Genomic DNA, 27055 nt, shown 5'->3' with positions numbered 1-27055 from the left:
GTAATATCGTCCTATTTAATTGCGAGTTGGATCATAGACGTGGTCTGTTTTCTTACATTGTGTTTTATTAATCTAGGAACGAGGGCAATAAAGATGAACCAACCTCAAAAAAATCAAAGTCCAAGAGTCCTAGCCCCCGGAGAGCTAGAAGGTCTGGGTCCAGGCACAGAGGTCGTAAATCGCGATCTCGCTCTCCAAAGTCTGGCGGGAGAAGGTCTCGGAGCCGGAGTCCACGTAGAGCTCGGCATAGTCCAAAGAGGTCACGTAGCCCGCGACGTGGGCCAAGGTCTCCTCTCCGCTCACGCTCTCCCAGAAGACAGAAGCAATCCTCTCATAGCAAATCTCCTGGTGAGACACTATCTGGGTGTACATTTCTACAGGACAGTGCTGACACTGTATACCGTACATTTAAGGCTATACACATGAAGGTTTTTATTATTTAGGTGGTCACGAACAACATGTTTTCTAGTGGAAACTGCTTCAGGAAACACTCCTTAGGGAAGTTTTTGGAGGAATTTTTTTGTTTCATGAATTGGTTTTAAAGTGTTTCTTAAAAGATTTTTCCTTAAGTTTTTTGCTGCCTTCTGATTATAGTGGCAAATTTGGAGCATTTTCCATCATGAGACACTTCAAACGATTGATGTGCACTTCAACCAGGCGTTTCTCAAAACCTTAAATGGGTTATCCAGTACTGTTAGTCTTTAGGCACATAGTAAAAAGCAGACAAGTACCTGCTACTGATTGGGACCTAGAGAAAGCAGGAGTTGAGCAGCTGAAGGACTTCCCACCCAATTCACGTCACCTGAAAGGTTCTAGAATTACTGGTGCAGAAGGTCCCGCAGCCTCCGCTCCATAGATCAGTTTGAGCAGATTCCCCCCTGTGATCGGGAAGGACGGAGGGTTGGCGGTTTCCTTCATTACAGGAAACTGCCTCCGGACTGCAAGATGCACACACTTTTTAACAAGAGTTAAAAAAAATATATATATTTTTTTTTCTCTACGTGTGTTTTGGGAGCGTATGTCTGCAAATTTACGTATGCCCGTACCCTTATACCTGTTTGTATTTGCTTGCAGATAAGAAGGCTGTGGATGCAGCCGTGCAAAGCTTCATAGAAGCCACCAAATTCAAATATGGTGACAAGGCAAAGTCCGCAAAGCCAAGTAATGGCAAGAAGCAGCCACCCAAGCCGTACAATCCTAATGACAGCAAGAAGCCAGCCAGCAATGCACGAACTCAGAAGAAACCTGGCAGCACCAGTAACTCCAGCTCATCCACCAGGCCCAGTAGTGCACAGACTCCGAAGAAATTTACCACTGCTACTTCTAGGTCTGGCAGCAGCTCATCCACCAGCTCAGCACGGAAACCCAGCTACACCAGCTCAGCCACTCAAAAATCCACATCTACCAGCTCCAACACTAAGAAGCCTGTTGTGAGCTCAGGGGCCAAAAAGACCACTCCGACCACGTCCTCTGGAAAGAGAGAGTCGCCGATCAAATGGGCTTCTCCGATCAGACCACCTGCATCAAGCTCTAACCGCATAAATAAGGTACGGGGTCTTAGTCTCAGAGTTGTGCAGGGGCATTAGTCACTCCCTGGTAAGTATAGTTGTGGTCATAAGTTTTAAGAAGGACAAGTTTTTATTTTCACATTTCGTTACTTACTTTTCGCTCTTTCAGTTGGATGTTTCTATTGTTACTGACGTACAATTTTAAGCATTCTATCAGTTGTTATACTATTATTGACAACTACATGAAGTTTCTGTGATGCCTCAGTATTTCCTGAATTTTCTAGACTTCTGTCCTTTGCTCCGGCAGATAGATATCAGCTCCTGGGCAGATCGTGACTCATGGTCGCCCGTTCTAGTCTCATCAGAGTTGTCCAATGTCTCTTTTTTTGAGGGTTGACCTCAGGTTCTCAATGGGATGAGATCTCTGAAGTTTCCTGACCATGGGTCCAAAAGGTCTTGGTCCTTTTCCACTTTATCACATTTGCTTTGTGACCTTGTCTCCATCATCGCCACATTGTCCTTGGTGAAAGGGGGAGGTTTAGATCCCATTCTTCATTAATGGACGTGGTCTTAGGTAAAATTTTGAATGACCCCCTACATAGATGACAAGCGCCCACACATTGTGAGTAACCCCTCCATGGATGAGACGCCCCCACACATTGTGAGTGACCCCCTCCATGGATGAGAAGCCTCCACACAATGTGAGTGACCCCTCCATGGATGAGAAGCCTCCACACATTGTGTGTGACCCCTCCATGGATGAGAAGCCCCCACACATTGTGAGTGACCCCCTCCATGGATGAGAAGCCTCCACACATTGTGAGTGACCCCCTCCATGGATGAGAAGCCCCCGCACATTGTGAGTGATCCCCCTCCATGGATGAGAAGCCCCCGCACATTGTGAGTGATCCCCTCCATGGAGGAGAAGCCCCCGCACATTGTGAGTGACCCCCTCCATGGACGAGAAGCCCCCACACATTGTATCTGACCCCCTCCATGGATGAGAAGCCCCCACACATTGTATCTGACCCCCTCCATGGATAAGAAGCCCCCGCACATTGTGAGTGACCCCTCCATGGATGAGAAGCCCCCACACATTGTGACTGATCCCCTCCATGGACGAGAAGCCCCCACACATTGTGACTGATCCCCTCCATGGACGAGAAGCCCCCACACATTGTGACTGACCCCCTCCATGGACGAGAAGCCCCCACACATTGTGACTGATCCCCTCCATGGACGAGAAGCCCCCACACATTGTGAGTGACCCCCTTCCCTACATGAATAGTCTCGAGGATTCACTGCTGTCAGACACAGGATCAGGGCAGCGTCACCTTCTCTTTTCAGGACAATACATCTTCCAGACGTCCCAGATAATCTAAAGGGTCTTCATCGGAAAACATAACTTGCCCCTGTTCTCTGCAGTGCAGTCTCTGTGCTCTTTGCATTTACCCTAAGCCCCTTCAGTAAGGCTTCTTTCAGATTTCCGTCGGGAGTGTCACGTCCCAATGCGTCGGCGAGACGTACCAACGGATGTTAGAAAATAATGGTAAAACGTATGTGGACTTAGGCATCTCTCCCGCTCCCTCTCCCTCATTCCCTCTCCTTCTCTCTCTCTCTCTCTCTCTTCTCTCTCTCCCTCCTTAACCAGAAAGAAAAAAAAAACATCCGACCTAAGCCAATATTTGTGTCGGTATCTACATTTTTGTCCACGGCCGTAGTTTCTTATTGAGCATAGCCGATAATAACAAAAATGACCGTATTTTTCGGACTATAATATGCACCGGACCATAAGAGGCACCCCAAATTTTCAGAAGAAAATAGGGAAAAAAAATTAATGTGTCAAATGGGGCATCCATCTTAGGCTATGTGCACACGTAAGAAGAGGTGCAGAATTTTCTGCACAAAATCCGCATCTCCTGGCAGAATCCGCAGCTGTGGATTTTCTGCAGTTTTTCCCACTGCGGATTTCTTTTATGGAAGGGTGCAGAAACGCTGCAGATCCGCACAAAAAAGTGACATGCACTTCTTTCAAATCCGCAGCAATTCCGCACTGATTTTTCCGCACCATTAGCACAGCCTTTTTTTTTTACATTGTACTGTAAATCACAGTGCGGATCTGCAGCGTTTCTGCGCGGAAAAAAACGCTGCGGATCCGCACTAAATCCGCATCGTGTGCGCACAGCCTTACAGTCCGAATTCAGCTTCCTGGGGGGGTGGTCATTGCTGGTAGTGTGGTCTGGTGATTTGACTCCCAGACCGGATTGGTGGTGCAGGGGGGCTCCGTCGGCATTTTGTGGAATCCTGGATGCGGTGGCCGCCGGGGGGCAGCGCATGCTCAGATTGAGATCTCGGCAATAAGTAAACAGTTCTCAGGAGTGTCACTGTGAGCATTGTCTGTAAATGTACGACCAGCAGGGCTCCCCTGTAATGGTCTGAGGGCATTCTGTATATTTCAATATGTTCTCAATATCCATTTTTATATTCACACTACAGGTGGGTGCAAAATTCTAGTCTATTTAATGAATGTCTTTTATGATTTTTTTTCTGATTTTTATATTTGCTTTTACAGTTTATAGCTAAAAACAGCTCTAACAAAATCATTCACGTCACCAACTTACCGAATAAAGGCTACACCGATCAAGATATCCTGAAACTTGCCGAGCCCTTTGGAAAAGTCTGCGATGTCCTCATTATTCGTTCAAAAAACGAGGTATTTTGACTGAATTACTGAATTAAGGGGTTAAACTTTACGCATAAATTCTAATATATAACACCTAGAAATCTGATGGAACCATAAAATAAGCCAGGACACTAATGTCCCAGTCCCTGGTGTCTCGGCCGCGCTTAGACACGCTGTAGTGTAAATGGGCAGAAGGTTATTCTGCTCGCTCAGATCAGTAATGGCAGGTAGGCGTCTGGATACTTGTGGAAATATTTATGTATTCTTCTTTTCAAGGCGTTCATTGAAACCAACTTTAAAGAAGCAGCTGTCGCAGCGGTCAAGTACAGCGAGTCCAAGCCGGTCAGGATAAATAATCAGCAGGTCACCCTGTCAATCTTTGGCCAGAAAAAAGTGAGTGGTTCTGTACATATGTCGGTGTATCCAGGTGTGAGACATTTTCATTCCTGATGCCGAAGGACGGTTATATTATTATTATTATTTATTATTATAGCGCCATTTATTCCATGGCGCTTTACAAGTGAGGAGGGGTATACATAATAAAAACAAGTACAATAATCTTAAACAATACAAGTCATAACTGGTACAGGAGGAGTGAGGACCCTGCCCGCGAAGGCTCACAATCTACAAGGTTATTTGCGTCCAATTGCTTTTTTGGGTCTCTGCAAGAAGCGGATTGTGAAGAGTTGTGCCCCTCTCCATGACCTATGGTCGCCTCATTGAGTCAGGCTGCAATTCGGCCATTTCCCTTTGTGGAAATGAATATTCCTGGACACACTCATGCCATTGATCTTTTGGAACCTCCCCGCAACCTAAAAGGGATTTTCCATTTTTAATAAATTGATAGACTTTGTGTAAAATAACAAAATCTGATAGTATTCCCCTTCCCTGGAGTCCAGCACTGACTGTTCTCATCACCACTGCAGCCAATTACTGAGCTCTGCTGTTCTGCCTCAGTATACGGCACCACAACGTGCATGATCGGACTCATCACACGTGGTGTTTGCAAAAATAATTGGTATATATTGCTACCTAATTATTGGAAACCATACGCTCTAAAACCTTGTCCTTCGTTTTGTGTTTACAGACATATGGGAAGAGCCTTGAGGAGGATGAACCGTAAGTAGCGTTATTCTATATACGGCGTTGCGTCTGCAAGGGTTCAGGTTTAGCTTGGTTTTCTGAAGTGTATTATAATAGCTTTTTTTCGTTTCCTTCGCCCCCTCTAGAGAGGAACCTGCTGAATCTGCAGCACAGCCAGGTACGTGTTCGGCGATTTGACATGATAGTAGAAGGCCACCTCTCTAGTCATTCTCAACGGGCAGCCTTACCAGGCCAGGACTTAAGAAAAGATTCAGGGGCCCAGAAGTGGGTCCTACATGTGTCGGGCACGATCGCTTATAATAAGTATCTACGGTAGGACAACCCTGGTATTATTCCTAAGTTCGGACTTAGTGATATCACTGCAACCTGTGTATCGGAGGGACCTCTTCTCCTTGCTGTGTATTGTAGCAGATCTGACAAGTGGGGACAAAGGAGAAACTGTTTCCAAACTTTTGTGCTTTATTCGCATGTCAGTATTTCAAAACCAAAATGTGGATTGAAGCTTACAGAGAAACTAAAAACAATGGGAAGATTTGCATCTAATGTTTTGGAGCCACTTCTAGTTTTAGCTTTCACATCCAACTTGTTTTTCAACAGAAATACATTTCAGGAAAAGCTTCAGTGGAGCATTTCTTTTTCACTTTGACCTTGTCTAGTTTGCAGCAAATTAAGAGGGATGCACCTCAACATGGTGACATGCTTAGTTAACCTTTTTTATTGTGATGTTGGTCTTAAATCCTTGGCAGGGAAATATATATTTTTTTATTTATCATAAAATTCCTCTCTAGTTCAATACATTGGGGGACATAGGCGCGTGGGTGCACACCCTGCCACAAAAAGGCTCCACGCTAGGTGAAGCAGTGTTGACAATAACCTTTCCTCAGACTCTGGGCAACTCGGTTTACTGCTAAGAGCTGTAGAAAGAAAAAAAAGAAAAAGGCAGGAACCAACATGACCTGAACCTGGTGAAGATTAATAGAGGCCACAGGCTACAAAACTAATGCTGGAGCATCAGGGATAGGGTGGGAGCGAGAAAGGGATTTTACGGTAAGTACAAAAATCCAATATTCTCCTTAATGGCATTAGGGGACGCAGGACCATGGGATGTCCTAATGGGTGAGGAAAACCACAGCTGACCGTGTGCACCACCCAACAGACAGCGGCCTGCAGCACCTTCCCCCCCCCCCAAGCTAGTATCGGTAGAAGCCATAAAGGGGATTTGGCAAGGTAGGCAAATGTATGAGCTGATGCACAGGTGGTGGACTTTTAGACCTGAGCAGAAGAGGCGTGAAGATCCAAGAGGTCTCGACCGCCATGGTGGAATGAGCAGTGACCTGGAGCGTGGAAATTTACGCGTGGACTTATAGGCTTCCACAATATCTATATAAAAATGAGAACATTGTAAATTGTAGAGAATGTGTGAACAGAGGCCAAGGAGCAACTGCCTGATGGTGAAGAGCATTGGCAGACCCCACTGCCTGACTGTAATGAGCCATTTTGGGGCCTTTTTGTTCTCTACTTTATAAGCCAAACCAGGATGTCAGAGGTGATCGAGCAGGCAATGGTCGCCACAGTGGCAGAGAGAACGCGGTGAGGTCTTTCTGGAATGACAAACAGGGAATCTGAAGGAAATCGTCACTTTCACTGTGACCAGATCCAAAACGGTGTCAGGATTTCTCCTCGGGGGTAGAAGAAAGGAAGACCGGTCTGTCCATGAAGGTACGAAGACACTGGATGCAACACCACCTTGTGCAGGTGAAGAACAAGAAAAGGAGCTGCCAGATAGAAGTGATGGCAGTCAGGTATACCACCTTCCAGGAAAGCCGGAGCCAGATGGCAAATGTAGCCTTGGAGACCAGGATGACAAGCTCACTCTGTAGGCCGCTAATGAACAGCTCCATACTTTACACTGCTGGCTGCATCCAGAGAACTAATAATGCAATGTTGTCTGTCACCCGGTGATGACTTGTTGCTGCTAATGAAGGCTGAGCACAGGGCAGAGTCTCCCGTCAGGATGCTTGTGGTTTCTTCGTCACTTGCTCTGTCCCTTTGTTGCTGATCTGTCGATTTGTGTTCTTATTCCAGATCTTCCTCCAGGCTTTATCAAGTGCTACATGCTGGAAGATCCTCCTCTGAAGGTAGGCCGCTGGCCGATTGTGTATCGTGATGTCTGTGTGACGCAAAAGGTGACGCGTGTCCTTCTCTCTGCAGCATGACGACAAATGTGTCGTTCTGGTCTCCAACCTGCCTGACTCCCAGTACACCGTGGATGAAATCACCAACCTGGCTAAACCGTTTGGCGGTGTAACAGACGTCCTCGTCGTTTCCACCCATAAAGAGGTAACGTGACGGCTTTCCTGTTCATAGGGAATAGATGAGGAGTAGAAGCAGTATGTGATCACTGCCCCATCATTTGCCGCTCTCTCAGATTTAAGCCCCATCCAAATTAGCCTTTTTTTTTGGGGGGGGGGGGGGGGTCAGTGAGATATCCACGTGGATGATGGACCACTGTTATTGAGTCATTCCCACCTCAATAAATCAGTGTTTTCATCAGAGCAGCTTTCTTTTGATGATTTTTAGCCATTTTTGACACAACGCTGTAGCTTACAGCTTACGTCCAAGTCACTTTAATTAGAATAACCTATGTGATCTGCTGACTACCCACACCTCCCCCACAAACAAAATGAAGAAATACTCAGCCAATTGCATGGAGATCCAGATCACCTGCTAGCCCTGCCCCTCCCAAGACTCCCGCTAGGGGGCTGAGCTAGCTGTAAAGTAAGTCTGGAAGTGCTAAGTTTTTAGTCACATGGCGGAGGTAAAGAGCAAGCCCGTGGGTGGGATGCCTCAGTTGTGCCCGTACAGGCATCAATGCTCTAGTGTAGATCCTCTTTTTATATCACTATAAGTTGTGATTTGCTGACCCCAGTAATGTGTGGAGTCGGTAGAAAGCTGTCAGAGCAGGGTGCTGTGTAACACTGCAGAGACTGGATGGCGGGCCATCAATTCTCCCCTCTGTGTCCATACAGGCGTACCTACAGCTGCCCAACAGGACCTCAGTGGACTCAATGATGAAGTTTTATAGCGTTTTCCCTACTTACCTCTGCGGCAATCTGCTATCCATAAGCGTCGCAGGAAGGTACAAGGATCTGAAAAATGAGGTAAGCCGACGTCTCGAGTGGCCAGAAAGGCTTGTGTACTGTGGTCAGGGATAGTGGATGACCGGGGAAAATGTACAAAGTGGGGTAAACGCCTATCATGGAAAGCGGGCAGCTTCCCAATACAGGGGTTACCCAACGCTCCTGGGTCTGGCTTGTGATATAATTCTAGTCATGCTCCCTGACGGTCTCTCGACCACCTCTGAGGGCCCACCTAATTTATCCAATTCTGTTCAAGACTCTCCTTTACTGGCCAAATTTGGGTCACAGCAGTCCGTGTGTTAGGACGGAGCCCGTTAATATGCATGATAGGTGTGTGGTCTCAGATGTCCTGTGCTGCCGTCATTTTTTTTTTTTTTTTTTTTTCAAAAAGGAAAATGGGCCACTGCAAAAGTTTTGGCCCCCTGCATGGTTAGTACCTAGTAGCACCCCTTTTCTGCAAGCACCACAGCTTGTAAACGCCTTTTGTAGCCAGACAAGTCTTTCAGTTCTTGTTTGAGGGATTTTTATCCATTATTATTTTTTTTGTTTATTTTTTAAATGCAGTGGCATTTTATAAAATATAAAATGAAACCTTTCCTGACCTGACATCAGTGCTGTTTGGAGAGATATTAGTACAGTGGGTCTGGAAAAAGTAATCCAAGCACTCCGAACAGCACTGAATGTTTTAAAAAATGTTTTTCTCATCCCCCCGCACACCCCCATACACACTTTTTCTCTCTTCTATTGCATAGAAGAGTGGTGCGGCATTCGGCATAGAGGCTGCCGGACCTCGTTCCTCAGGGACAACCTCACACATTTCCTCCTATCTCTGCTTCTTCCATATGTCCTCTGTGGTTTTCTTCATCGCTTAATTTAGGGACACGGGTAACCATGGGTGTATGCTGCTGTCGCTGTACACCCACCGACCGGCATAAAGCTAATCAGTTTTTCTTTGTGTTTGTAGGAGGCAGACCTAGATCTGATCCCAGATCAGTCTTTTTTTTTTTTTTTTAATGTCATCCTGTTGTGTGGCATTCTTTTTCCTTTGCCACGGGTCACGGTGTAACTTCTCACACCGGTTTTCCCACACAGGAGTGACGGAGAGAGCAGTGTGGTGCCGTTCACATCGCCCACTCTCAGGTCTACGAGTCAGGACCTTTCCCCCCTGTCACAACACTGTACTCGTGGCAGGCAATCCTTGCCTAATTCTTCCCCCCAGCCCTCTCTTGGGAGGAATATTGTGGTCACTTCAGTGACCTTTCCTCATTCGGGGTTGATGCCATCTTTTGCACTGTCTAGGACCATGCCAATAAACTGTTTGAACTTTAATTGATCCACTGACTTTACGCAATGTACTTCTATTTTCATGCATGCTCATAGACTTTTAATGACTATCTTCTAAGCCGATGAGAGTAGGACATGCCCCAAGTCTGGCAGATCGGACACACGGATCCTTTAACATTGATGTGTACGGATGAGTGAAACACCCCAGGTCCATGTGATGTCCTCCCATTGGAAATCAGAGCGAGACGGCATGTCTAAGGTCGATGTATAGATTTGAGGTTATTCAGTCTGGAGAGGGACTCTGTCTATTAATCTGAGACATGTGGGTCCAGCGAGGTGTCACTTACTGGGCTGCTTGCTGCAGTTTTCAGAAGCTCTTAGGGTATGTCCAGCACATGTCCGCTGCGTCCAAAGCGCTGCCGTCTTTTGAACGCAGGTGATTCCGCATGTGTTCATTGGAGCGTGCAGAATCACCGCACCCAATATTGAACGAGTGAAATTTATCTTGTGGAGACTAGCGTCTCCGCAAGATAAATAGGCATGCTGCAGTCTGGAAAGACGCGCCGCATGTCCGTCTCCGCAGGGAAGCTGCGAGTGCCAGTGCACACACAGTGGAGATGGGATTTCATGAAATGCTGTGACATCTGGACACTGTGGGTTAGATTCTGCAGATGTAAGCAGCGTCCAACCCGCAGCGTTTACTGACCGTGGGAACGTACCCTACAAGCTTTCTCTGAGGGCAGGATGGATGGCTTCAGGTCCCAGCGCTCCTCCACTGCTACTCAATAACTCGGGAGGAAGAAAAGTCATACGTCATCGCAAGTCTTATGTGCTTGTTCTGATTGTTGCCCTCTTTCTATTCATTGCTATATTTTCTCCTTCTCACAGGACCTCATCTTTGCTGATCTCATAGAGCAGGCTTCCTACAAGGTAAATATAATGACCTTTTTTAATGGTGGCAATTTTCCTTTTGAATGTAAGCTTTGGTTTCTCCTATAAACCATCAGGAGTTACGAGGAGAAATAATCTAGGATTAGAAATCCATACCCCAGCTATCGGTCACCATCTCTGGGGGAGAACCAGAACGATCCCAGTTACTAAGCCAGAAAACATACACTAATTTTCTGTGTACATGTATAATTTTATTTTCCCCGTCACCAGATCACACCCTCAATATATGAGAAGTTCGTCCATCTCACAAACCTGCCTGAAAAGCCCGTGGAAGAATTTGAGATAATTCGCGTGGGTCTTCGCTTTGGGAGAGTTGATCACCACGTGATCTTCAGTAATAAGCAGAAGGTGAGTAGGTAGCTCTTACAGGCTCTGCCCCCTACTGGCCATACTTAGCAGTGCAAACACTTAAGAGTAACTAGACCAATTTTTATATATATTATGTTAATGGATTAGTTACTTTTTCCCGACATGACTTGCTGGTACGTTCATTGTCTGCTCCCTACCTTTCAAGCATGCTCCGGAGTTGAGCTTGCCGCATTCATACCAGATGATGGTTGTTATTCAGCCATCATTTTCATCTATCAGAATCTGTCTTTAACCCCTTCATGACCCAGCCTATTTTGGCCTTAATGACCTTGCCATTTTTTGCAATTCTGACCAGTGTCCCTTTATGAGGTAATAACTCAGGAACGCTTCAACGGATGCTTGCGGTTCTGAGATTGTTTTTTCGTGACATATTGGGCTTCATGTTAGTGGTAAATTTAGGTCGATAATTTCTGAGTTTATTTGTGAAAAAAACGGAAATTTGGCGAAAATTTTGAAAATTTCGCAATTTTCACATTTTGAATTTTTATTCTGTTAAACCAGAGAGTTATGTGACACAAAATAGTTAATAAATAACATTTCCCACATGTCTACTTTACATCAGCACAATTTTGGAAAGAAATTTTTTTTTTTGCTAGGAAGTTATAAGGGTTAAAATTTGACCAGTGATTTCTAATTTTTACAACAAAATTTACAAAACCATTTTTTTTAGGGACCACCTCACATTTGAAGTCAGTTTGAGGGTTCTATATGGCTGAAAATACCCAAAAGTGACACCATTCTAAAAACTGCACCCCTCAAGGTGCTCAAAACCACATTCAAGAAGTTTATTAACCCTTCAGGTGTTTCACAACAGCAGAAGCAACATGGAAGGAAAAAGTGAACATTTAACTTTTTAGTCACAAAAATGATCTTTTAGCAACAATTTTTTTATTTTCCCAAGGGTAAAAGGAGAAACTGGACCACAAAAGTTGTTGTCCAATTTGTCCTGAGTACGTTGATACCTCATATGTGGGGGTAAACCACTGTTTGTGGGCACGGCAGGGCTCGGAAGCGAAGGAGCGCCATTTGACTTTTTCAATGAAAAATTGGCTCCAATCTTTAGCGGACACCATGTCGCGTTTGGAGAGCCCCCGTGTGCCTAAACATTGGAGCTCCCCCACAAGTGACCCCATTTTGGAAACTAGACGCCCCAAGGAACTTATCTAGATGCATAGTGAGCACTTTAATCCCCAAGGTGCTTCACAAATTGATCCGTAAAAATGAAAAAGTACTTTTTTTTCACAAAAAAATTTTTTAGCCTCAATTTTTTCATTTTCACATGGGCAACAGGATAAAATGGATCCTAAAATTTGTTGGGCAATTTCTCCTGAGTACGCCGATACCTCATATGTGGGGGTAAACCACTGTTTGGGTGCACGGCAAGGCTCGGAAGGGAAGGCGCGCCATTTGACTTTTTGAATGAAAAATTATCTCCATCGTTAGCGGACACCATGTCGCGTTTGGAGAGACCCTGTGTGCCTAAACATTGAAGCTCCCCCACATGTGACCCCATTTTGGAAACTAGACCCCCCAAGGAACTTATCTAGATGCATAGTGAGCACTTTAAACTCTCAGGTGCTTCACAAATTGATCCGTAAAAAATGAAAAAGTACTTTTTTTTCACAAAAAATTTTTTTTAGCCTCAATTTTTTCATTTTCACATGGGCAACAGGATAAAATGGATCCTAAAATTTGTTGGGCAATTTCTCTTGAGTACGCCGATACCTCATATGTGGGGGTAAACCACTGTTTGGGTGCACGGCAAGGCTTGGAAGGGAAGGCGCGCCATTTGACTTTTTCAATGGAAAATTAGCTCCAATCGTTAGTGGACACCATGTTGCGTTCGGAGAGCCCCTGTGTGCCTAAACATTAGAGCTCCCCTACAAGTGACCCCATTTTGGAAACTAGACCCCCCCAAGGAACTAATCTAGATGTATAGTGAGCACTTAAAACCCCCAGGTGCTTCACAGAAGTTTATAACGCAGAGCCATGAAAATAAAAAAATATTTTTCTTTCCTCAAAAATGATTTTTAGCCCGGAGTTTTTTATCTTCCCAAGGATAATAGGAGAAATTGGACCCCAAATGTTGTTGTCCAGTTTGTCCTGAGTACGATGATACCCCATATGTGGGGGTAAACCACTGTTTGGGCGCACGGCAGGGCTCAGAAGGGAAGGCACGCCATTTGGCTTTTTGAATGGAAAATTAGCTCCAATCATTAGCGGACACCATGTCGCGTTTGGAGAGCCCCTGTGTGCCTAAACATTGGAGCTCCCACACAAGTGACCCCATTTTGGAAACTAGACCTCCCAAGGAACTAATCTAGATGTGTGGTGAGCACTTTGAACCCTCAAGTGCTTCACAGAAGTTTATAACGCAGAGCCATGAAAATATAAAATTATTTTTCTTTCCTCAAAAATTATTTTTTAACCCACAATTTTTTATTTTCCCAAGGGTAACAGGAGAAATTGGACCCCAAAAGTCGTTGTGCAGTTTCTCCTGAGTACGCTGATACCCCATATGTGGGGGTAAACCACTGTTTTGGCACACGTCGGGGAGCGGAAGTGAAGTAGTGACGTTTTGAAATGCAGACTTTAATGGAATTCTCTGCGGGCGTCACGTTGCGTTTGCAGAGCCCCTGATGTGCCTAAACAGTAGGAACTCCCCACAATTGACCCCACTTTGGAAACTAGACCCCCAAGGGAACTTATCTAGATGTGTGGTGAGCACGTTCAACCCCCAAGTGCTTCACAGAAGTTTACAACGCAGAGCCGTGAAAATAAAAAATCATTTTTCTTTCCTCAAAAAAGATGTTTTAGCAAGCAATTGTTTATTTTCACAAGGGTAACAGGAGAAATTGGACCCCAATATTTGTTGCCCAGTTTGTTGTGAGTACGCTGGTACCCCATATGTGGGGGTAAACCACTGTTTGGGCGCACGTCAGGGCTCGGAAGGGAAGTAGTGACATTTGAAATGCAGACTTTGATGGAATGGTCTGCGGGCGTCACGTTGCATTTGCAGAGCCCCTGATGTGCCTAAACAGTAGAAACACCCCACAAGTGACCCCATTTTGGAAACTAGACCCCAAAAGGATCTTATCTAGATGTGTGGTGAGCACTTTCAACCCCCAAGTGTTTCACATAAGTTTATAACGTAGAGCCGTGAAAATAAAAAATCATTTTTCTTTCCTCAAAAAAGATGTTTTAGCAAGCAATTGTTTATTTTCACGAGGGTAACAGGAGAAATTGGACCCCAATATTTGTTGCCCAGTTTGTTGTGAGTACGCTGGTACCCCATATGTGGGGGTAAAACACTGTTTGGGCGCACGTCAGGGCTCGGAAGGGAAGTAGTGACATTTGAAATGCAGACTTTGATGGAATGGTCTGCGGGCGTCACGTTGCATTTGCAGAGCCCCTGATGTGCCTAAACAGTAGAAACACCCCACAAGTGACCCCATTTTGGAAACTAGACCCCAAAAGGATCTTATCTAGATGTGTGGTGAGCACTTTCAACCCCCAAGTGTTTCACATAAGTTTATAACGTAGAGCCGTGAAAATAAAAAATCATTTTTCTTTCCTCAAAAAAGATGTTTTAGCAAGCAATTGTTTATTTTCACGAGGGTAACAGGAGAAATTGGACCCCAATATTTGTTGCCCAGTTTGTTGTGAGTACGCTGGTACCCCATATGTGGGGGTAAACCACTGTTTGGGCGCACGTCGGGGCTTGGAAGGGAGGGCGCACCATTTGACTTTTTGAACGCAAGATTGGCTGGAATCATTGGTGGCGCCATGTTGCGTTTGGAGACCCCTGATGTGCCTAAACAGTGGAAACCCCTCAATTCTAACTTCAACACTAACCCCAACACACCCCTAACCCTAATCCCAACTGTAGCCATAACCCTAATCACAACCCTAACCCCAACACACCCCTAACCACAACCCTAACCCCAACACACCCGTAACCCTAAATCCAACCCTAATCCTAACCCTAATCCCAACCCTACCCACAACTGTAACCCCAACACAACCCTAACCCTATCCTTAACCCTAACCACAAGCCTAATCTTAACCCTATTTCCAACCCTAGCCCTAATTCCAACCCTAAGGGTACCGTCTCACATAACGATTTACCAACGATCACGACCAGCGATACGACCTGGCCGTGATCGTTGGAAAGTCATTGTGTGGTCGCTGGGGAGCTGTCACACAGACCGCTCTCCAGCGACCAACGATGCCAAGGTCCCGGGTAACCAGGGTAAACATCGGGTTACTAAGTGCAGGGCCGCGCTTAGTAACCCGATGTTTACCGTGGTTACCAGCGTAAAAGTAAAAAAAAAAAAACGTACATGCTCACATTTTGGTGTCCTTCAGGTCCCTTGCCGCCTGCTTCCCGCTCTGACTGAGCGCCGCCGTACAGTGAGAGCACAGCACAGCGGTGACGTCACCGCTGCGCTCTGCTCTCACTTGCCGGCCGGCAGACAGTCAGAGCGGGAAGCAGACGGCAAGGGATCTGAAGGACACCGAAATGTGAGTATGTACGTTTTTTGTTTTTTTTTTTACTTTTACGCTGGTAACCACGGTAAACATCGAGTTACTAAGCGCGGCCCTGCGCTTAGTAACCCGATGTTTACCCTGGTTACAAGTGAACGCATCGCTGGATAGCTGTCACACACAACGATCCAGCGATGACAGCGGGAGATCCAGCGACGAAAGAAAGTTCCAAACGATCTGCTACGACGTACGATTCTCAGCAGGGTCCCTGATCGCTGCTGCGTGTCAGACACTGCGATATCGTATGGATATCGCTGGAACGTCACGGATCGTACCGTCGTAGCGATCAAAGTGCCACTGTGAGACGGTACCCTAACTCTAATTCCAACCCTAACCCTAAGGCTATGTGCCCACTTTGCGGATTCGTGTGAGATTTTTCCGCACCATTTTTGAATAATCCGCAGGTAAAAGGCACTGCGTTTTACCTACGGATTTACAGCGGATTTCCAGTGTTTTTTTGTGCGGATTTCACCTGCGGATTCCTATTGAGGAACAGGTGTAAAACGCTGCGGAATCCGCACAAAATTGACATGCTGCGGAAAATACACAGCGTTTTCGCACGGTATTTTCCGCACCATGGGCACAGCAGATTTGGTTTTCCATAGGTGTACATGGTACTGTAAACCTGATGGAAAACTGCTACGAATTCGCAGCGGCCAATCCGCTGCGGATCCGCGGCCAATCCGCTGCGGATCCGCGGCTGATCCGCTGCGGATCCGCGGCTGATCCGCTGCGGATCCGCGGCTGATCCGCTGCGGATCCGCGGCCGATCCGCTGCGGATCCGCGGCCGATCCGCTGCGGATTCGCAGCCAAATCCGCACTGTGTGCACATGCCCTAACCCTACCCCTAATTCTACCCCTGGTTCTAACCCTAACCCTAGCAGAAAAAAAAAAAATTATTTTATTTATTTTTATTATTGTCCCTATGGGGGTGATAAAGGGGGGTCATTTACTTTTTTTTCATTTTGATCACTGCGATAGGCTATATCGCAGTGATCAAAATACTTCTGAAATGAATCTGCCAGCCGGCAGACTCTGCGGGCGCAGTGCGCATGCGCCCGCCATATTGGAAGATGGCGGCGCCCATGGAGAAGCCGGACGGACATCGGGAGGCCCGGTAAGTATGAAGGGGGGGTGATCGGATCACGGGGGGGGGGGACCGGAGCACAGGGAGGGGGCACCGGAGCACGGGGGCAGCGGACAGGAGGACGGAGGAGCGGACAGAACGAATTAGGGGGGCGGACCGCGCACCGGAGCACTGGGGGGGGGCGATGGGTGGGGTGGGGGCAGATTAGGTTTTCCAGCCATGGCCGATGATATTGCAGCATCGGCCATGGCTGGATTGTAATATTTCACCGTTTTTTTGGGTGAAATATTACAAATCGCTCTGATTGGCAGTTTCACTTTCAACAGCCAATCAGAGCGATCGTAGCCACGGGGGGTGTGAAGCCACCCCCCCTGGGCTGAAGCACCACTCCCCCTGTTCCTGGAGATCGGGTGAAATTGGAGTTAACCCTTTCACCCGATCTGCAGGAGCGCGATCCCTCCATGACGCATACGCTGCGTCACAGGTCGGGAAGGCACCGACTTTCATGACGCAGCGTATGCGTCAAAGGTCGGGAAGGGGTTAAGCACTTAAATGGCACTGTCCATTTCTGATAGCAGAAGTTGCTGTGCAAGCTGTCGATGGTTTGCCATGACTCCTGAAGACCCCCACGTGCCTGTTAGTACTCCTGCGAAGACCAACTTGTGGTTGGAGTTCATAGGTGACCATGCTTTATTACACTACAGAAAGCAATATTGTAGTATTGCCGTACACAGAATAAGCAGTTGGATCACAACTGGATCAAGTCTATCCCCCCCAAGGGAACTTCACAGCCCATTTATTTATTTATTTTTTTAACAATCTGATTTTTCTTCCATCACTTAAATAAAATATATGTAAAGGTTCGGTTTTGCCACAATGGCGCTGACGTGGAGAATCATGTTGTCATGTAATGTTTAGAACATTGCAAAAGGAAACCTCAATCAATCATGGGATTTTATTATTTTTTTTTTTTTTTTAAATTTGCATAATTTCACTGCACTCTTTTCACATTTCCTGATGCATCAGTTTTGGCAAAATGAATATTGTCATTCAAAGCAATTTGTCCAACTAATAACAAGCACTTTATATGGCTATAAAAAAAAAGTTATGGCTCCTAAATAACAAAAATAAAGGAAACAAAACAGAAAATCGCCTTGTCAGCAAAGAGTTACACATCAAGTGGTTGGAGGCCTCATGCATTGGCTCCTGAAGCTCTTTGTTTTGATCAGTTTTGTGTAATTTTTTTTTTCCCTTCCCATTTTACAGGCAATAGTCCACTTGCATAGCCCCTCCGCGGCCAAAGCCATGCATAGTTTCCTGTCTCAGTATCCGTGCAGCATTGGAGAAAACATCCTAAAGTGCTCCCTCCCGTCCCAGACCGCGCTCGCCAAGGTACCTTGGTAGTAAGAAGTAATGTCTGGGTGTAAAATACCCATGTTCTTGAATTGTTAGTAGTTTTGTTTTTTTCTTCACAGGATGAATATAGAACTTACATTGAAGAGGACAAATCGAGGTAAATATGCGACGTGACCATTGCACTTCTTCTTTGTGTCCTTGAACCTCACAGGATTTTCCTGTAATGGCTTAGTGTTCTAGCCAAACGGGTGCACCACTCGCCTTCCCACAGACTAATTGATGGCGCTAACTGTGGTCTCCCCCTTTCTACAAGCAGAGATAGTTTGTCGCTCTGTGCCATCCAAGGAGCACGAGGAATTGAAGCTGCCCCACATTATCTCTGACGTCTTGGCACCTGTAGTTCTCCAGGTTGGAAATGCTTTAGAGCCACAATTTTTCAATTTGTGCCGTTTTTTGACCTGAAGACATCCAAAATACGTGGTCAGACATGTTTATATAAATTATTAGATTATTTACAGATGCAATATTTCACAAATGACATACACATTATCAGCCTGGTGTTCTGTGGCCAGAGGGGTCCCTGATGCCCCACTTTAGAAACTATTTACCAGAAGTGGAGTCTGAGCCTCCTGGACTCTTCTGGCCACTTTTTCTAATGAGTGGTGTTTATAGAAATCACTGTTGTGTGACGGCCCCCTGTCATCTTATATAAAGAGGGTGGCCTCTAGGTGATGTCTCTCTTCTAGTGCATGAGGGTAGGGGTTGATAGAATGGGTCTAATTTGTCTGTAATTCTTAACAGCCATGTAATCAGCACAGAGAACCTGAAGGCTCCTGAATCTAAAAAGCCTGATGTTACAGAAAATCCAAAGGCTCCTGAATCTAAAAAGCCCGATGTCACAAAAAAAACGATGGCTCCTGAATCTAGAAAGCCCGATGTCGCAGAAAAAACGACGGCCCCTGAATCTAAAAAGCCCAGTGTCACAGAAAAACTGACTGCTCCTGAATCTAAAAAGCCCAGTGTCACAGAAAAACTGACTGCTCCTGAATCTCAAAAGCCCAGTGTCACAGAAAAAACGATGGCTCCTGAATCTCAAAAGCCCAGTGTCACAGAAAAAACGACGGCTCCTGAATCTCAAAAGCCCAGTGTCACAGAAAAAACGACGGCTCCTGAATCTCAAAAGCCCAGTGTCACAGAAAAAACGACGGCTCCTGAATCTAAAAAGCCCAGTGTCACAGAAAAACTGACGGTGACAGCTCCTGAATCTCAAAAGCCCAGTGTCACAGAAGAACGGACGGTGACGGCTCCTCAATCTAAAAAGCCCAATGTCACAGAAGAACTGACGGTGACGGCTCCTGACTCTAAAAAGCCCAATGTCACAGAAGAACTGACGGTGACGGCTCCTGACTCTAAAAAGCCCAGTGTCACAGGAGAGAACCTCTCGGCTACTGATGATAAACAGTCTGAAAATGAATCTCTGTCCCCCTCTCCGGTCAGCGACACTGAAATGGAGGTGGACTCGGCAGAACCTGAGGAGTCCTCTGCACCGGAGAGGTCACCTGAGGATGCATCCACGCAGCCGCCTCCTTGTGTCCAAGAAGTGGCATCGGGCACAACCTCTGCTGAGATCCCGACCCAACCCTCTACCTGCAGTATGGTTGCCACGGATGATGATGATGATGATGAAAATGATGATGTTAATGATGAAGACGATGAAGATGATGAAGAAGAGGCTGCACAGGCACCTGAAGCTTCGGACTCGTCTGCTCGGTACATACAGGCAGAACCAGAGACATATCATCCCGAGTCTCACTCTGTGTCTCATCCTCAATTGTCGGAGGAGTTAGAAGTTCTTGTCTCTGTGGAGTCAGATGAAGAGGAAAATGAAGAACTGGAGCACATTCCGCTCGGCACGGAGAAGGACATGGAAGCATCTGCTGATGAAGGTACAAGTGACAGTCCAGAGGCTGAAATGAAAGGTCAGTTACCAAAATCTAGGGATGTAGACTTCTGTACATCCTCCAAGGTGAAGGAAACCAACTTGATTCCTGCAGGAAAGGCGGAAGAGAAGAACATGAAGGAGTCGAAGTTGAAAGCTGCAGCCACATCTAAAGGCAAGGCTGGAATGGAAAGACAAGAGTCGGGCAAGGGGGCAGCAACATCCAGTGCATCCATCAGGACCACCAAATACAATGCCCAAAAGGGAGAGATCTCCGTGACGGTCACACTGGAGAGCCAAAGGGCATCACTAAAAACTGTGGACTCCAGGAAGAGGTCTTCAAGGGAAAGAGGGACATCCTCCTATGAAAGCAGCACACCAAGGTCCAGTAGCAACAGGTCAAGCCCGGCAGATATCGCCTCCAGTCACTCCAAATCCAGCTCCAACTTCCCTCAGAAGAAAAGCATGGGAAAGTATGTGACTTCACAACCAGAGAGGGACTCGAAGGATATAGCCCGGACACGAGAGAGGGAGGCCCGGACAAGTAGCCGAAAGGATGACCGGACGAGAGGCAGTGTAAGTTACCCACTGGGTAAGGGGTAGTCCTACCATCAGACACAACATATAGAGTCCCAGAACTGTGCCAAGGGGCAGCTGCTGCCCTGAGATTGCTGGAATAGCTGTAGATTTTTGGTGCTAGCCCATTAGGAATTCCCAGTACTCGCTGTCTCCTCATCTCCTTCATGACCTCGTGATTTTCCCTTTTTTTGCACTTTTTGTTTTGTCCTCTCCTTTCTAGAGCTATAACCGTTTTATGAGGGCTTGTTTTTTGCGGGACGAGTGGTACTTTTGAATGACACCATTCATTTTATCATGTGCACTGGAAAGGGGGGAAAAACTCCAAATGTTTTGAAATTGCAAAAAAAGTGCAATTCCGCTATTGTTTCTTTACAGTGATCACTATATGGTAAAACTGACGATTACACGGATACCAAACAAGTGCTAAAATAAAATTTGACATTTGTAAGGGAAAACATTTTTTGCTTGTCGCCATATTCTGAGACCCTTAACCCCTTTATCCCATATGATGTACTATCCCGTTGAGGTGACCTGGGACTTAATTCCCAGTGACGGGATAGTACGTCATAGGCGATCCCCCCCGTGAGCGCGGCCGATCGCCGCCGAGTGTCAGCTGATTATTACAGCTGACATCTGGCACTATGTGACAGGAGCGGTCACGGACAGCTCCCGACAAATTAACCCACGGAACACTGCGATCAAACATGATCGCAATGGTCCGGCGGCATAGGGAAGCATCGCGCAGGGATGTGATCGTGTTGCTCCGAGGATCTCCTACCTCCTCCTCCCTGCAGGCACCGGATCCAAAACTGGCTCCTTTCGGGTCAGGCGCCAGGAAGCCTCCCTGCAGTGCCTGTCAGATCGCCGATCTGACACAGCGCTTTGCAAAGTGTCAGATCAGCGATCTGACACTATAGTATGATGTCCCTTCCCCTGGGACAAAGTAAAAAAAAAATTATTTGAAGTGTTTTTTTTTTTTGTTAGTTTTTTTTTGGTACTTACCGTAAAATCTTTCTTGGAGCCTTCATTGGGGGGGACAGACAACCATGGGTGTATGCTGCTGCAGCTAGGAGGCTGACACTATGCAAAAAAGGAAAAAGAATAGCTCCTCCCCGGCAGTATACACCACCGACAGGCACCAAGTACCTCAGTTGGTGAAAAAAGCAGTAGGAGAAGCGACCTGAACTCAGAACATATAAGTACCAACTCAACCAGGGTGCTAAGACCCAAACACGGTACTAGAAAAACCAGAAGGGAGGGTGCTGTGTCCCCCAATGAAGGCTCCAAGAAAGAGATTTTACGGTAAGTACCAAAATATCCCTCCTTCTATATCACTTCATTGGGGAACACAGACAACCATGGGACGTTCAAAAGCAGTCCCAAAAGAAGGGTGGGGATAAAACAAAGAGAAAGGACTCAGGTCGGCCGGTGTGCAACCGCCGCCTGCAGTACCTTCCTACCAAAACCTGCATCAGACGAGGCCTGGGTATGAACCCTATAGAACCTCGTAAAAGTGTGCAAGGACGACCAGGTTGCGTCGCTGGAGGGGGCGAGTGTGGAACTAGGCGAAAGGCACGGCTTCCATGGAGGCAACCATCTTTTCCCAGGACTCCCATACAGAATCATAGGGGACGGGGGCTGGGTGTTTGAGATCGGACTGCCTTGCAGAGAACGGAAAACTTGTTCTCCAGGAGAAAGACCTAGTTAGTGTCGAATTCCATGCCCAGGAATGTCAGACGCTGGGAAGGCATCAGAGAGGATCCCGCCGAGACGGGTCATTGTGTCCAGAGAGGTCTGAAGGCTTCGAGCACAGTCTCGATGGAATGATCCCTTGATTAGCAGATCGTCCAGGGTAAGGTATAATGAGAATCCTCCTGGAACGAAGAATGGCCATGACAGCCGCCATGACCTTGGTGAAAACCCTGCAGATGCCAGACCGAAGGGAAGGGCCGTGAATTGGTAGTGATCGTCCTCGATTGCAAACCGAAGGCATCTTTGGTGCTGCACACAAACAGGAACGTGAAGATAAGCATCCTGAATGTCTACCGAGCAGAGAAATTCCCCCGACTCCATGACGGCGATCACCGACCGAAGGGATTCATTCCCGAAGTGGCGTAGTCGAACGTGACGATACAGCATTTTTAAGTCCAAAATTGGACAGAGAGAACAGTCTTTTTCGGGACTACGAAGAGATTAGAATAGAACCCCCAAAAAACGTTCGTTTGACGGAACGGGAACGACTACCCCAGCTGTGACCAGGGAGGATACTGCTTGGAGAAATCTGGGTAACTGGGACGGCTGCTTTGGTGGGCGAGAAAGAAAGAAGCGACTTTCTGGGAGGGAAGAAAATTTGATCTTTGTAACCGGAGGTAACGATCTCCCTGACCAGGCGTAGCTGACCTCCGACAACCAGGCGTCCTTGAAGGAAAGAAGCCGGCCTCCCACCCTGGAAAGATTTCCAGGTGGGGACGACCCGTCACTTAGAACGGAACCTGTTGTGAATTCTGCTTTTGGGCTCCCTCCGGTGGTTGTAGGTGGTAATGCAGTTGTCCCTGAGTTGCAGTCCTGGGCAGGTGTATCTGCTGATTGCAGTTCTGACTGGGGTATTTAGGCGTGCTGGATTCATTAGTCCTTGCCAGTTGTCCATTGTTTTTAGAGGTGTTGGTCCTTGCTTGGTTCCTCTGCCTTGCTACCAAATTCAGCAAAGATAAGTGTCTGGTTTTTGTTTCTTTGGCACACATGCTGTGTGCTTAATAATTCAGTGCTATTCATTGTTTTTTTGTCCAGCTTAGATTGTGTCAGTATCTTCTCAGTCTTGTTGGATTCTCTGGAGTGCAGATATGTCTTTACTTAGATTGTGGAACTTTTTGTATGTATCTGCTGTGGATATTTTGGAAGGGTTTTAATACTGACCGCTTAGTATTCTGTCCTATCTTTCCCTATTTAGCTAGAGAGGCCTCTTTTGCTGAATTCTGTTTTTCTGCCTGCGTGTGTCTTTCCTCTCCTACTCACAGTCAATATTCGTGGGGGGCTGCCTATCCTTTGGGGTTCTGCTCTGAGGCAAGATAGTATTCCTATTTCTATCTATAGGGGTATTTAGTCCTCCGGCTGTGTCGAGGTGTCTAGGGTTTGTTAGGCACACCCCACGGCTACTTCTAGTTGCGGTGTTAGTTCAGGGTTTGCGGTCAGTACAGGTTCCACCTACTCCAGAGAAAGTTTCATGCGGCTCCAAGGTCACCGGATCATAACAGGAACCTGTTAAAACGGGAACTAAAGGACCTTGAGGGTTGGCCCTTTAGGCCTCCAGCTAGGAGCTGGTTTGTAAGAAGGTTTCCTTCTTTCACCTGAGGCAGATGGGGGCGCTCCTGCTATGAAGAGGATTCTGAAGCTGGAAATGGACGAAAGGGCCGAGGGCCCTTTTTGTTGAAAAGGCGCTTAGGTCTAGACTGAGGGAGAGAGGTGCTTTTGCCCCCGGTAGCGTCCGAAATTATCTGGTCTAGCCAAGCCACAAAAAGCCTGGCGCCTTGGAAGGCTAAGTTGGTGAGGGACCTCTTGGAAGTTGTATCTGCACTCCATGCCTTCAACCAAAGGATGCGGCGTATAGCCACGATGTTGCTACTTGCTCTGGCAGAACAGGCTGCCGCATCCAAGGAGGTAGCAAAAACATATTTGCCAGCGTGGCCAATCTGGTCTACCAATTCGGCCAGCTCGTCCGGAGAAGCCGAAGCTAAGATGCCCCGATGAAGGATCTTGGCCCAGGCGGAGATGGCTTTTGCCAGCCAGGTGGAGGCGAAATTAGGGCAGAGGGATACTGCAGATGCCTCAAAGGCAGATTTGGCTAGTGCCTCTATTTGACTTGTCTGTCACATCTTTAAGAGACGCACCATCCGGTAAGGACAGACCCGCTTGAAAAGAGACGGAAGGATCCTGGGGAGGAGCCTCGTCCTCTTTAAGTTTGAGGGTTAGTCTTATCTCAGCTATCTCTATCAACCATTGCCTGCATACTGGAAGTCTGGTCTGAATCGGTCAGACCCAGACTGTGAAGCTATATCCGACCCAAGGTCCTCCTCCGAAGAGGGGAATTGGGAAGAAGAAAGCAGCTTGGGTTCTGCGGAGGGACCCGGAGAGCTGGAAGAGGAGCCAGACAGAGTCCTCTTTCTAGAACGGCTAGCTGACCTGTCTCTTTTTGAAGGTCGAGATCAGGTGCGTGCGAATCACCATGAGAGACGTTCGAAGCACTGGTGGCTGTAGATAGGTGTGGGAGTCGTTCAAGCGCGTGGACCAGAGACTGGGATACCTTCGTCAGGGACATGGCAACGGCCCACTCTGGGGGAGGAGGAGTGCACTCATCCTGGGAGTCGGAGGGTTCCTGAGGGGCAGACATGGTAGTAGGACTGGCAGAAAGGCGACAACTGGCCTGCTGACCACTTTTTCTTGCATTATGCGCAAGCGTAATGAATTATAGTGGGCTTAGAAAGAGAGGCCCTTATAGAGTTGGACATATGTAGAGCCTGGTGCGCTATAATAGCCTTGGGGGACCCTGCCAGAGTATAAGTAAGATACTGCGGGGAGGTGCTGGTAGAAGATAAGGGCAAAAGTCTACCGGTACAGCAAACTGCATTTAGCAGTTATCTGTGTCCCCCGAGCCGAGATTCCGTCCAGAGAGGAAGCGATGTACAAGGACCTGTGCACCTTCCAAGATGGAGGATAGGCAGGAGGCCTCGTGATGAAGAGGGGCGTGCCTAACTGTATAGCCAATGATGGCGAAGACCAAGTGCCCCTGGATAGGGCCGGCGGCAGAAGGGGCATGCACCATATGACAGTGCGACCTGTGATTGGCCGGAGAAAACGCGGGCCAAAAGGGGGCGTGGCCAGCTGGGCCGATGTGAAAGTAAAAGCTCCGGGGAGTAAGTGAACGCGCCTTGAGAAAAGGAAAAGGTGCGGTGGTACCAGTTAACCCCTTCACCCCCGGAGCTTTTTTCGTTTTCGTTGTTTCGCTCCCCTCCTTCCCAGAGCCATAACTTTTTTATTTTTCTGTCAATATAGCCATGTGAGGGCTTATTTTTTGCGGGACGAGATGTGCTTTTGAACAATACCATTGGTTTTACTATGCTGTGTAACAGAAAACGGGGAAAAAATTCCAAGTGTGATGAAATTGCAAAAAAAGTGCAATCTCACACTTGTTTTTTGTTTGGCTTTTTTGCTAGGTTCACCAAATGCTAAAACTGAGCTGCCATTATGATTCTCCAGGTCACTACGAGTTCATAGACACCAAACATGTCTAGGTTATTTTTTATCTAAGTGGTGAAAAAAAATTCCAAAGTTTGCTATAAAAAAAAAAAATGCGCGATTTTCCGATACCCGTCTCCAATTTTCGTGATCTGGGGTTGGGTGAGGGCTTATTTTTTGTGTGCCGAGCTGGCGATTTTAGTGATACTATTTTGGTGCAGATACGTTCTTTTGATCGCCCATTATTGCATTTTAATGCAATGTCGCGGCGACCAAAAAAACGTAATTTTGTCGTTTTGATCTTTTTCTCTTGTTACGCCATTTAGCAGTCAGGTTAATCCTTTGTTTTTATTGATAGATTGGGCGATTTCTGAACGCGATGATTATATATATATATATATATATATATATATATATATATATATTTATTTATTTTTTTTTAACACTCTTTTTTTTCAAATTTGAGCATGCTTCAATAGCCTCCATAGGAGGCTAGAAGCATGCACAACTCGATCACCTCTGCTACATAGAGGTGACATACAGATCACCTCTATGTAGCAGAAATGCAGATGTACTTTGAACGCCGACCACAGGGTGGCGCTCAAAGCAATCGGCCATCAACAACCATAGAGGCCTCAAGGAGACCTCTGGTTGTTATGGCAATGCACCGATGCCCCCCGATCATGTGACGGGGGTCAGCGGTGCGAGCATTTCCGGCCGAACGGCCGGGGGCGCTAGTTATATGCCGCTGTCAGCTATTGACGGCGGCATTTAACTAGTTAATGGGCGCGGGCAGATCGCGATTCTCACCGCCGGAGCCCACCTCAAAGCAGGGGATCTGCCAGCTGACGGAATAGTACGGGGTTAAGAGACAGCACTGAGTGGCTGAGGGTCCGCGGGAAGCAGGGACTCAGGGGAGGAGCCGCGTGTAAAGGCGCGCAATTCAAAACGTCCCCCGGGCAGCTTGCAGCGATCGTGATCCTTTACTTTGCTTGATTCCGGTTCCACATATGTCATGAGGATTGATCAGGGGCCCATGGGTGGGGAGGGTCACTGGACACGAAGATAGAGGACATTTGGCAAGGACCAGCCACCAATTAGACCCTGCAGCACCCGTGAAATGACAGGGGATATTGTCCTGCCAGCGGCCTGAGAGTTGCGATGTTGGTGACACCACACGGCTCGCTCAGCCGCCTATCGTGGGAAGGCAGGGTGAAAATAACACCCTGTTTCCCTAACGCTGTATGTGAAAAACAAAGGAGAAACTTACTACAACA

General features: G+C 47.0%; 1 protein-coding gene across 2 annotated transcripts in view; it reads left to right on the top strand.

Moving 5' to 3' along the window:
• Nucleotides 1-27055, top strand: part of ZNF638 (zinc finger protein 638) — a 197454-nt gene that overhangs the window by 164202 nt on the left and 6197 nt on the right. For both annotated transcript variants that reach the window (XM_077280347.1, XM_077280348.1), the window contains exons 5-18: nt 77-348; nt 1075-1547; nt 4081-4221; nt 4468-4584; nt 5279-5310; nt 5421-5452; nt 7381-7433; nt 7507-7635; nt 8325-8456; nt 10608-10649; nt 10881-11018; nt 17942-18067; nt 18151-18188; nt 18833-20546. In XM_077280347.1, the coding sequence (XP_077136462.1) occupies nt 77-348; nt 1075-1547; nt 4081-4221; nt 4468-4584; nt 5279-5310; nt 5421-5452; nt 7381-7433; nt 7507-7635; nt 8325-8456; nt 10608-10649; nt 10881-11018; nt 17942-18067; nt 18151-18188; nt 18833-20546 (3439 nt within the window). The remainder of the gene's footprint in view (nt 1-76; nt 349-1074; nt 1548-4080; nt 4222-4467; nt 4585-5278; nt 5311-5420; nt 5453-7380; nt 7434-7506; nt 7636-8324; nt 8457-10607; nt 10650-10880; nt 11019-17941; nt 18068-18150; nt 18189-18832; nt 20547-27055) is intronic.

Source organism: Ranitomeya variabilis, chromosome 1, assembly GCF_051348905.1.
Source record: "Ranitomeya variabilis isolate aRanVar5 chromosome 1, aRanVar5.hap1, whole genome shotgun sequence".
NCBI classification, from domain to species: Eukaryota; Metazoa; Chordata; class Amphibia; order Anura; family Dendrobatidae; genus Ranitomeya; species Ranitomeya variabilis.
The sequence above is the reverse complement of the archived record's forward strand: the minus strand, read 5'-3'. Positions and strand labels throughout refer to the sequence as shown.